Source organism: Anas platyrhynchos, chromosome 2 (genome assembly GCF_047663525.1).
Source record: "Anas platyrhynchos isolate ZD024472 breed Pekin duck chromosome 2, IASCAAS_PekinDuck_T2T, whole genome shotgun sequence".
Taxonomy (NCBI): domain Eukaryota; kingdom Metazoa; phylum Chordata; class Aves; order Anseriformes; family Anatidae; genus Anas; species Anas platyrhynchos.
Genome location: NC_092588.1, coordinates 22,059,353 through 22,072,199, shown reverse-complemented (window position 1 = coordinate 22,072,199; position 12,847 = coordinate 22,059,353). Strand labels below are relative to the sequence as shown.

At 38.3% G+C, this 12,847-nt stretch overlaps 1 protein-coding gene across 3 annotated transcripts in view; it reads right to left on the bottom strand.

The window, feature by feature from the left end:
- RGS22 (regulator of G protein signaling 22) overlaps window positions 1-12,847 on the bottom strand; it is a 72,927-nt gene that overhangs the window by 9,192 nt on the left and 50,888 nt on the right. For all 3 annotated transcript variants that reach the window (XR_011807401.1, XM_072034440.1, XM_072034439.1), the window contains 5 exons: window positions 12,205-12,267; window positions 10,013-10,174; window positions 6,930-7,109; window positions 5,221-5,382; window positions 1,339-1,446 (listed from right to left, as the gene is read on the bottom strand). Coding sequence is in view for 2 of the 3 variants with exons in the window: in XM_072034440.1 (XP_071890541.1) it covers window positions 1,339-1,446; window positions 5,221-5,382; window positions 6,930-7,109; window positions 10,013-10,174; window positions 12,205-12,267 (675 nt within the window). In the remaining variant the exon portion in view is untranslated. The remainder of the gene's footprint in view (window positions 1-1,338; window positions 1,447-5,220; window positions 5,383-6,929; window positions 7,110-10,012; window positions 10,175-12,204; window positions 12,268-12,847) is intronic.

Below are 12,847 nucleotides of genomic sequence, written 5' to 3'. Positions count from 1 at the left end.
TCTGCTGGCCCACTCCAGCAGAATGCTGCTACCAGTAGAAGCAGGACATCCAGAGATGGTCATTCTTTCCTTTTCTAAGGAACAAATGCTGCCTTTTTACATTGCAAGAACCACAGTTCAGTTTCCTTGTAAACTTCACGTCACTCTCTCAAATCAGAATGGAAATGGGAACTGTATGGTTATTTGGCTTTTCTTTTTTTTCTTACAACATCAGAAGTTTGAGACCCATCTGTCATTTTGTGTACTTGTTAAGAACTTCAAGCATCTTCCCATAGAAGAAAGGGGCTTGAAGGAACCAAAAAAAAAATAAAAAAAGAAGAAGAAGAACAACAAAAAAAGTTACTGAGCCTTCTGCAATTACCTGGCCTCTTCTTGAGGGCTTAGGAATATAATATTGATATCCTGGCTCACCCATCTCAGGTTATGCTTTTTTGTTTGTTTGATTGTTTGTTTTGGTTGGTTGATCCATTTTATTTTTGTTTGGAACAGGTATGAGTGAAGGTTAAAAGGCTTATTTAAGGGCTAAGACTGTGAGCTTCATACAGCCTGTAGTGTGGCTTCAGATTTTGAGAGTATTTCAGACTGCTTATTTCTATATTCTGCTCTCGCTAATGTAATGCCACAGGAAGAGCTCTGTGGAATTTAAGCAGTGGCCAGAGTGCAATTTACTCCTCTATCACATGACATAGATGTGATTATGTGGTTGCACAGACTTCCCATTATATTATGTCAGTGTCAGGACAGCTATGAGCAATCACTTCATATGCCCAAGGTGGTGTGTCTATTATTCCATTTTCTCCAGTAAAATAACTGCTACCTTTTCACTACAGATTTGGTGCATCATGTGTGTTGTTTTCAAGAAGTGCTAGATGGCTATTATCTGTCTGAATTTCTGTCCGAGTGACTAGATTTCCAAAATGAGTTCAGCTTCAGTTTTTGATGAATGAGCAGAACAGGACTCAAGCCTAAACCAGTTTTTTTTCCAAGATATGAATTTCCCAAGTAGTGAATTATTTCTTATTCCAGATTTGAACTTCCTTTCCTTCAACTTATATTTAAATACAGAAAATTTTTACATCTCCAAACCTAAAGATCGTAATGTGTTTTTAGGCATTAATACTACTCAGAACCTAAATCTGGAAGCAAGGAAGGATGGGAGAAAGGAAGGAAGGAATGAAAAGTTAACCTTGTAACAGCAAAGCTATTGTACAGGAATGAACAGTTACTGAAGAACCACATGTAAGTAGTATTCAAGACCAAACCCCACCTTCCCATTCTGCCAAGATCATCTTATCTCTCTTGAATGATGATATCTGCAGCAAAATGTTTATTATTCACCTGCCAGTCATATCCATCTGAAAATGATGTTGGTCTTCTCCCCATGCCAGTATCTCGTCCCAGAGCACTACTTGGCAGATTGATGAGGTTTGCATCCACTTCTTTACCCTGACAATAATAAGAACTCATAATTAGCTCTAAACAGTAGCTGCTGAGCTCATGTAAAAAGCAAATCTGAGGAAGCAAAAATTGTCATTGGAAACATGACAGTGTTGTAAGCAGTGTCATTTTATATGATGAACATATTGTGGACAGAGTTTTGTAAAGCCCAGTTTTATAATTCATCACTTTGGGCATACTAAAAGATGTCAGGAGGTACTGCTTTTTTAATACTTTTCTCTGTCTTAATCAAAATTTCCTGACCCCTACACTTCTACTGACTATCTTCATTTCAGATTTAATAACTGCTTCAAGAGTGAGCTATCACTAAGTGAGAGAGAACACCTGCAAGAGAACTTATTTTAAGGACAGAGAGGCCATTGTGGTACCCTAATTGAGCCTCAGGTATAAATGTAGAACGAAGGACTTCCCATGATTAATTCCAGCCTGGTCCAGAAGCTGTGAATGAACTACAGCATAACTACAGCATACATGCTAGGAAAATGGGCAATCTTGTTTAAAACATTTACAATGAAGGACAAGGCATTGTAACCCTTGGTAAATTGCTCTAGTGATTGTTTTTCATTTTCATGTTTAGTGTTTTATTAAGGCTGCACCTTTGCACATTCTGCCTGATGATCCCAAAACTCGTTATGGACATTAATCAATGTTCATATTTAACCTCACATAATTAACCCACAAAATCCCCATGAGGCAAGTAATATAACTCTTCTGCATGCAGATGAGAAAGTGAGAAAAGAAAAAAAAAAAAAAAAAAAAAAAAAAAAGAGGTCAAACGTTTCCCAAAGTTGCTCAGAAACTCCCTGAAAGATCTGAAAAAGGACCAGAATATCCTACTTCATTGCTCCCATGGAGCCTTTCCCTTCCTTACCATTCCCACTGACCAATGGACCCGTCCTCTGTAATGGTGATTTTGGGGCACAGAACTGCCCGGGCAGCATGGTGTTTATATTCTCTCCACAAGCAGACTCACTACCATCTGTGGGACATGCAATTGTTGGAGCAAGGAGGCCAAAACCAATACAGAAATAGGGTGTATAGGGTAGTATATTAGTACTATCATTTATGTTTGCTGTGTTTCTAAATGAGAATGGTGAATTGAGTTCTTTAATGATGTCTTCTCATAATAAATTAGCCAGGTTATGGCAATGTCATATCTCCTGATGTTACACCACTTACCAACAAATAAGCTTACTGCTTAGAAGCTTAAAAAGAGATGGTGGAAAACATGGAAAAGTAAAATTAATATATATGTTTTTAACCTTTCTCTGTTAAAGGGCACGGAAAGAGCAAGAACAGATTTACAGTGGAAGTATTATTTTGTACACTTGAAGTCTAACATTTCAAAATCTGTTTTGGGGGTAAAGGGCAATTGCGTAGGCAATACATTACAAATAATAGCATCGAGGCAGTCTGCAAAAAGTGACTAATGATATTTTTAAAAGTATGTGGCACGTGCAGTTACCAGAGGAACAAATCCACAGAAGAGCAAAGAAGAGCCCATAGAGCTGTGCTATACTAAGGACAAATACGTGAAAAGGGACAAGCAAAGCGTGCTCTCCCAAGGCAATATCTTTTAAAACAATGATTTCAGCTATATACAGGAGCAATCACATGGTGTTCAATATTCCATTTTACTTCACACCATGCCTATTTATTCCTGCCTTTCAGACACAAAGCTTGGAAGAGGTCTCTGCACAGTACATGCATGGCTTCCCTCACTGTCAGCCACTCACCCCGTGCACTGAGACCATGGCAAGGAAGCCTTCAACAGCATTTGCCCCATAAATAACCAAAAGGCACCCACAAAAAATACTGAGATAGTCAGATGATACCAAGTCAAGCATCACTGTCCAGTAAAAACTACCTTGTCTGCCTTGTCTGCCTGTTTTTCCTCTATGCTGCATCAAGGCCTGGCTGCCTTATCTAGTCGGTTCTGACAGTGAGGCAAACCCACACAGATCAGCCACCCTAGGGACAAATCTGGGAGAAGGGAGAAAGCAAAATTCCTCCCACAGGAGGATGGTTGTTCCATTTGACATAAAACAAAAATGATATGGGGTGGGGGGAAAACAGCTATAAGAAAAAATATCAGTTGTAATGCTTGCCAGATTATTCCTCTCCCTCAGCACGGAGGGGCAGGGGAACAGGAACAGAACTTTGCAGGAGGTGGGAAAGGCTTTGATCCTGAACCAGGCTGATTGGCTTTAGGAGCTTCCTACACTGCTCTGTCAGTGATACTGGATCAATTGTCTGAATGGTTATGTTGTCTCTGAGGGGACAGAAGTCTCAGGTAGGAGAACAAAGAAAGGCAAACTTAAAAATTATTGAAGAGGAAAGGGTTTCAAAGACTTATCTGTTCCACCTATTCCTTCAAGAGGAAATAACTGGTTTACTGATAATATATATTTTTTTTTTTGTGAATAGTCTGTAAACTGTTTACTGAACTGCATTCCCTGCCTGTCACTTTCTAAAATTTCTTACCCTTTTTCCCAACCTAGATGGGTAATTCACCTTTCCCATTTGTTCCCCATAAAAGCTAGGCTTTTGCCCTCCTGGCCAAGATTTTCTCTTTACTTCCTTGATCTTAATCAGAAATCTTATAGACAGGCAACAAACAGATGGAAAAAATAAGTCTGCAAAAACACAAAAGTGCATTACTTTGAAATATTGCATTCTTGCACTGTAAGTGTTGCCAATGGCCTTGCCAGACATATCTGTATGGAGGCAATGTGCTTTGGAGAAAGCAGCATGGGTTTTTGAATTTTAGACTTCACTTGACATTGCTGTGTGGCCTTGAGTAACACTTCACTGGTCCTGAGCTTTCACATGTCTAAAAGGAGGATAGCGATGTACAGGCATATGTCTTTATCTGTTCGGATACTCATGTGGTTCTCATCATAAGCAATGTCTCAACACATGTGTACATGGCATTTAAAATATGTAAAGGTCTTTTAACGCTACTTATGATAGTTTGCAAGCCCAATCATTTCTCTGCCCTTAAAGGAATGTTCTCTCCTCAAAGCTTGCTGAACAATTACATTTCATAAAAAATAATATTTTGCAAAGCCTATAATCAATAGCAAAATATATATATTTTTTATTAATAAAATTCCAAGAAAAACAATTTTACAAGTGAGCATTCCACTGCAGAGGTCACAGTTGTGCTAATGCACCGACACTGTCTGGGAACTTATTGTGAACAGTCTAATAATTTCACTGTCAAAGCTGAGAAATACTCAAGTAAAGACAAAGACTATACAAAGCATTTAGCTCATAAGTATTTTATACAATAATGTGCAGCCTTTTCAAATGCTCCTTCTGAAAAAGAAACATGAAATCTTGTTGGTTGTTTGTTTGTTGTCAATTGTGACCCAGCAGGACTGTAAATTCTTTAAAAAGGACAGTACACATGGGAAGTGTAAACAGGTTTGCAGTTACCCATTTTACACATGAAGTATACATGGAGTTTAAAAAAAATCAGACCTCTTTTCCGCTATTCTCTTGGCACAAAAGATCGCTAAAATACATTTTCCTCTCTGCTTAATGAAAGGAGTATTCCACTGACTCATCTGCTTCAAGTTAAACATATGTATATGCATTGGCAGGATTGGGAACTAATCGCCCTAGGACTACATTGTATGTAAAGCTTGAATTCTAACAAAAAGATTTCGGTAGCTTTGGATCAGGCTGAGAAAAGGATATTTGGATTCCTATCCGTTTGCTCATGAAACAGTTTTTATTCAGTCCATCAGCTCTCACCTGAAGCTTTGCAAGCCTTTCCTCTAATGTTTTGCCTTCCTTCTTTTGCATCTTTTTTCCTTTTTTTCTCTCCAAGGCAAGCAAAATTTCATCACTATCCAAACGGCTTTGAAACTTACAAAATTTTGGCCAAAATTTAAACAGAAGAGCAAAAATAGTCATCTGTGCAGAAAGAAAAGAAAGTCAGTCTTGACTGTACTAGAAAGACAGAGTTTGCTGTAAAATAAAGTATAGTTTACCGTGAGAATGCAATAACTATTTCTTTTTGAATACACAGCCTTGTTCCTCCTACGTACTGTGTCCTGACATTTCAACCCAGCTTTGCTCGGCACATGCTTTTTTCATCAGTGTGTTTATTACTGGTGAGAAATCTTCCTAAAACATAGTTAAAAGGCACTTTCTTTTTTATATATTTCCCTAAACAATTGTTTGCATTAATGAAAACATCCATCATTTTTTACAAGTATTCTTGATAAAATATACACCAGTAGAATTGCTTTTGCACCACTGTTCTGTTCAAGTATTTCAACTATTCAGTTCATTAGGGAGAGAGGGTTTTTTTTCCTCCTTAAGAGAAAGGAAATACTTTTTTGCCTCTGGAAAGCCTCTTAAACCACATTACAGATCTATGAGCAAATCTTGGATAATTTTTAAATGATATAATCTCTCACAGGGTCTTTTTTGAACTAGAATAAGAAAAACAATTTTTAAAAAGCAAACAGAAGGGCTCAGTGAATTCTGTTGCTGCATGTACTAAGGCTCACATTTTTCAGTTTATTTAGATGTTTAATTCTCATTGAGAAATTTGGCTTCTAAGTAGTCAAGTATGCTCAGCACCTGACTGCTTCTGGTTTAAAGTACTTGAAAGTGACACTTGAGTCATTGTCATATTTGAGTCACAACTTTTTGGCCAAGTTCTTTCCTTGGTTTTGTGCCACATTTCTGGAGTTCACTGTCTTTTACATAGGCTGAAATGAGACTTATTTCTCTTAGGATCCATACGTACCCTTTTGTCTTACAAACCACCCATCTTTTGCAATCCAAATATTTTGCGCAGTTGCATTTGATTTTTAAAGGTATTGATGGAAATTTGATAGGAAAATAAAACAAATTAGCTTTCTTGGGTTTAGAAGATAAGTCATAGATGATAGTAATGAGGAATAAGAAAATAATAAGTCTGTAGTAAAGGTTTATAGATTATTGTTTGGTCTGATTAGTAAAAAGATCAGAGAGAGAAAATTGCCTGCAGACTTTCTGTAATGAAAAGGGAAAGATTCAGTAAGTTGAGCTTTGTGCTTCACTCACATCTGCTTTTTTTTTTATATATATAAATATTTTTTTAATATTTATATGAATGAATCCCGTAACTGTAAATTGCTTCTCTGGCATTAATCAAATTATAAACAAGCAATTCAAAAAATAAACAAAGTTCATTTCAACTGACAGCACTCCTAACACAGACCTGGATACCACCTTTCTCATATCAGCTGGCTGACACAAATTGTCAGTTTATTTGGCAGCAAATATCTGAAACTTCTCTGTCATCTCCACCATACAATCTTAATTGAAATGGATGACTCTAGTGTTCTACTTCATGGTTAGGTTTATGTATGGAGTCAAAATTGCCACGTAAGCAATAAAGGATGTCCTTAAAATCAGCCACACAAACTCTATCCAAATCTGTTACAGAGATTCTCCCAGCTTCTTACCTGCGCCTCTCTAAAAATGTAAGGTCCTAGTTCTTTCCTGTGCTCCAAAATCTTCTGTGCTTGTTCAGTTGGGATGTCAATCTGCAAAGCTGGGGGTACGGTGGAATTAATAAAGCGGTCGATGATAGCCGTGATCTTATTCTGGACTGTGGCATCATCACAATGAGAATGGCACAAGTCCTGAAAGATGAAAAATAGCACTTTCAGTCAGTGTAAAGAGAGATGCAAGACCCTTTCCAGGGGCCCAGTGATCAAAGAGTAACAGTCATACAAAAATAATTATACAAAGAGATTCCTTCAGTATGTAGGATGAAATTCTTATAGCAAATGTGCACGGTCACAGCAACAGTTAAAACATGAGTGGGACTTCTGGTTTGCAAATGCAGATACACAGCAGTCATTGATTTTAGGTGATAGTCTCTGCCTGCACATTCTGATGGAACAGTGTAGTCTTTGTCCTGCACTCAATCTGAGTACGTTATTGGTAAATAGGAGGCACTTCTGAAAAAACAAACACACTTGCAGGTGTGAGATGCACCGATTTTCACAATGAGCTTGCTATGACTAGTAAAGTAAATTAAAAAAAAAAAAAAAAAAAGACAAAGAAATGCTTTACAAACTCCACCAAGAACAGAGGGGAATATTTGAATATTTTGAGTGGTATAAGGTATTATAACCAAGAATGTTGGCACAAAAGGAGACAATTTTAGCTACAAGTACAGTCTTCCATTCATTTCTAGTTACTCCAGTCATTAAGATTTTGTAGTTTCCCAAAACCTCAATGTCTGAAATAATTCATGCAGGATAGACAGAATACAAAACAAACCTGAACTTACAAGGGTAAGATCTCAAAGGAGCACTGAGGTTTTCTGCTCTTGGTAATGTGACCATATCATTCTGTTAAAACCTATTATTACCGTGTTTTCACACTCTGGTGATGCTACTATTGGGCTTTGACAGGAGAGAAAAATCATTCAAAGAGCTTCCTTGAAATCCTTTGAAACGTGTACTTTCCATCTACCTATAAATATCAAGACATTTCTATAACAACAGGAGATTATTGCATGTATCTTCCATAGGCACAATGAGCACTCCAGAGAATTTTCAGGAAGTGTGCTCTCTAAATGAGGAATATGCATTTAGTTTTGGTAGAGGAGGCTGGATATTTACTTTGCAAAGAAATTAAAAACAGGGCTTTTAACCAGAAATGTGGTATGTGGAAGAACAGTTTTGTTTTATTATGAATACTTTTTAGTTTTATGAAGGAAAAAAAGAATGATAACAGCTACAATGAAGAAAGTAAGGCAATACAAAAACATATTCAATATATCCTAAGAATATATTATGGTTTTCTTTGCTCATCTAGCACAGAAGAAAATGCAGAGAGCTGTAGTAAGAAGGAAGAAAAACAAGCCATAAGATATGAAGAGGAATGAGACGTGAACATACAGAAACAGATGGAAATGATCCACAGAGTTATATTTCTTCATATTTGTTTTCAAAAAATTTTTTTGTATTTTTTGTTTGTCCCAATGTGTGCCGCCAGCCCAAATGGGTTACGAGGAGCAATGCAGACACTGACTCCCAAAGGGAGTTCTGTCTAAACTGATGGCGTGATAGGGCTCAGACAACACAAGCATGCACTATGCAAAGTACTGCCCACATCTTTGGCAATATTCCTCCAGTTCAGCCTGACCCACAACACTCCTACTGCTCCAGCCCTTTGCTTCTATAAAGAGCATCAACTGCCAACCATGACAAATTGCATGCATGTAGAAATATGGTCAGATTGTGCTTTTTCTTGATAAGAAGACAAATAAAATTAACATAAATGAAGGAGAGGGGGTGGGACATAAAACAATGAGGCCTTTCTTCAGAAAGCAGACACACAAAGAAAACAGTCTAAACTACACTCCACATTTGTAGAAAGTTTCCATGTCCTCCAAAATGTAGCAATGAAGAGTCACAAATCTGAAAAAAAAATGTCGGATATTGTGAGAAGCATTTATATCATGTAACTTCAGATGCCCTAATGTGATGTTTGTACTATAAGATGGTCACTCTGTAACCAAGAGAGACAGCAGCACCTCCAGAAAGAATATCGGCCTACAACTTTGGGGTCAAAGCCACTGTGGGGACAGGAGGATTGCCCTCTGGAAGCAGAGAAGCTTCAGCTTCTAAAGTAGACCCCAAATTCAAATGCCAGAACTATCCAGTGAAAGTGCACCCACATGCCTGCAGCAGGATCTCCAAGTGCTACCGCAGCATCACCTGTGTTCAGCTCCTAATTTCTGAGCATGTTAGCTAACCTCACACTGCCTGTGCTATGTTCAGGAGCCCAGGAGAGGCTTTGTTTGCTCCAGCAAAATCCCAGAGGCAACAGGAATAAGGAAGAAGTGAAACATCTGCCTTTAGTCCAGGGTGTTACTAGGAGGCTGCTGTGTGATTTAAAGTCTCACTCCAGAGGTTTCTGATTGTGCTTTGCCTCACACTACAGCAGCTGCTGGAAGCGGAATGCATGTGGAAGACAGAAAACCCCTGCTGACCTTGGCCACCTCCTCAGTGGCAGTCAGATGCAACCGTGCAGGGTGTAAGGGAGATGATGTCTGCATTTTACATGCAAGCTTTTTGGGTAGAGACCATATTTACATTTGTACATTTGATTGAATTTCAAAGTTCTTTCTGATTTTTGAAAAACTACCCAACTCAGCAATAATCCCTCTGTTTAACAGTGTTTAGCTATAAAGACAGAATGAACATTTACTGCTTGCATATTTTCTACTGCTCAACACATGTATACCAAAATCTGGGCATTTGTTAGTAAATAGTATCCCTTCAGAGATTGAAAAGAATGGTAGAGTTTGAAGAAGCACACAAAAAACATTCAAGTCATTAAAAAACAGCTACTCTTAAGAAATCAGGACTTTCATCAAAGAAAAAGACAAATAAATGGTGAAGGAGGTTTTACTATGAACAAGAAAATGCTTAGAGATATTCTTGTTAAAATTCTCCTAATTTGCAGTAATGGATGCATTTGCTTACAAGTTGAATGATGTTCCCCTTGTGCCGTTTTACCACCTTACCTTATACTTCTGTACCTCTTGCCAGAAGAGCACTCCGTTCTCCAGGAGGTCTCCTTTCAGGGACACAAAGCGTTGAAACTGATTTGCTGTCACTGGATTCAACAGCACTTTGCGGAAAGCAATTATTTCACTAGATGAAGAAACCCACTTATTGTCCACATGCTGTCAAGAGAAGAAATAAATGCACCAAATAAACTTTGTTTCAAAAAGCAATAACAAAGGCATTAGTTAGCGTAAACTGTCTGATTCTTATCTTTGCACTGACCCTAACTTTCAGTAGTTTATGGGTTTATGACATGGATACAATAGAATTTGGCAAGGTTTCATTTCTTTCTTTCCTTTCTTTTCTTTTCTTTCTTTTTTCTTTTTTTTTCCAGTTTGGTTTGGGCAACATTTTTTGGAAAACGTGATGGGAGAGGAAATGACTGACAATGATTTAGACCATATGAGTACATACTATAAAGTATGGAAACAGCTATTGTTATTGATTATGGCAACAGGCTACTTTTCTAGAGAACAGTTTGAGTTTTGTGCAAACAAACAACAAAGAAAAAGGAACAGACAAACCACATAGCTAAAAGTTGTAAAATGCTTCTGACAGGGATCTCACTAACAAAATGAGCTTTGAAATGTGTTGCCATGATCACCAACAGAAGCTGGAGAGTTTGCTCTCGGTGGAATAAAACTACCAATAGTAAAATAGAATTTAAAGTCATCGAGACATTTTGGAAATCCTCCCGCTGCAATGCAGGGAGCAGTAGGCAGCCAGGAAAGGGTGGAGAAAGAAAGATGGCTTATGTAGGGACAGTTTGTTTGAAATGAAGTTCAGGCTGGCCTGCCTTCCTGAACAAACAGTTCTTGTGCTGTCACTGAGCAGCAAGCCAAACAATCCCCCTTTGTTATCAGATGGATGAATGAAAACTGTCTTGTAACAGTGGTAGAAAACTCCTGAAGTCCTGGAGAGATGGAGTGCTGTTCAATGGTCTGCATGGGACAGAAGCATTTGTAGTTGTTGCAGACAGTCCTGGCAATATAACCTGATGCTAAGCTGAAAGACTTTCTGCAGCTTTGCTTAAAGACAGGGGATACAGCTCAGATTCTGCTGTGGAGCTTGCCAGGGTTGGGCGCCTACCCTTGCAGGAGGGTGCATGGTGGTTCTCCAAAGAGTCCTCTGGTTAAAATGAAGTCAGTGCAACTTAGACAGTAAGTAAGGTGGTATCTTCTCAGCCCTCCTCCAAATTTCCAAACATGTTCCCTCCGCTGTGACCAGGGTTTAAGAAGCTATTGGGAAAAATTCTTTCTGGGGCATATTCATAAAAGGAGGAACACAACGCTGCTCCCACCCCTATCCTGATGTACGAATACTGTTTAGCTTATGGTTTAATAACCTTAAAGCAGAATATGGAAAATAATCATCTTCCTGACAAACAGACAAAAGAAAACTCAGTTAACAGAACCCACATGCACTTTGGATCCCTTCCGAGCTAATGGTTTGCATGGATAATTGGTGACCGGGTCTCCAGTTTGATTTCAACAGACAATAAAAGTTCAACTGAATAAATGTACACAACTTGTATGTTGGCAATCACCAAGAGTTCACTGCTCTTCAAGAGAAAAAACTGGCAAACATCTGATGAAATGTATTATTACAAAGGTTTAAGATGTTTAAAATTGATATTATCTCAGTGCTGTAAGATTAAAATACAATTCTAAATGAAACAGATACTGTGAGATATGATTAAACCTGCCCACTCCACTGCATACTTCACATTCCCTTTTGTGTCTGCACGTAATCCACTCGCAATAATAAATAAACTACCAGATGCTGGAATGAACAGCTTGTCCCAATAAGTCCACAGCATGCAAAATACAGATAAATGTGCATTAAAGGTACAATACCAGTTTAAGGAGGGTTAACAGTGCTCTACAGAGAAGGACGAGACTTGTTTTTTTCAAGTATGACCTCTTTAGCCAGGAAGGGAGAGAAATTTACCGTGAACATCCAGCAGGGAGCTAGATTCACCAGTGATGTGAGTAATTGTCCCACTGTAGCCAATACAATCATGCCTGCTTTTGACAGCACTGCATTTGGGCTTCACGCTGTCAGCAGGGAAATGGTGAAGGATGTGCGAGGTCTGAACAGAAAAGACATCAAAACTGTAGACACATGAGACATAATAAACTTCACTTGCCTTCCACATCCTAGTTGTCTTCTCCTGCTTTTGGCTTAGGAGATCTTCGGTTTTGTCCTTTACCTACAGTTGAACAAAAGATTATCATTGTATTTTTTTTAATATATTTGTTTAATGTTCAGCTCTCTAACTATTGAGACCACAGTGGGAGAATAGTTGATGCTTCAACCATCTTCATTTGGCTCTTGGTACATGAAACTTGTGGACCCACATTGAACACCATCCACGGTTAAGCTATAAATGAGCCCTTGCTCATTAACACTGAGGAGTTAAGTCAAGAGGCAATGGCAGTGAAACGGCGCTCTTCCCCTGGTTTATCCTACCCATAATGCTGATGTACCACTTACATTGGGAATAGATTTTGAGTCTAATGATGTTCTTTTTTTTTAATATGAATTGGTTTTGTTCCTTTGGACAGCTGTATCAGAAATACAGACTTGATCCTTCAGCTTCTTTGTAGCAAAAAATACACCTCAAATCAAGGGCAGATTTTCGGAATAAGGACTACATAGCATGCCCACAGTGTTTGGTCACTGTGAAATATGAAGCCAAGTGGAGAATGTCATCTGGTTTCGTTTCTTCTAAAATACATTCTTCAAAGGACCTTTTCATCCTCTGAATTTGCAGTAAGAAAGAGAAAAGA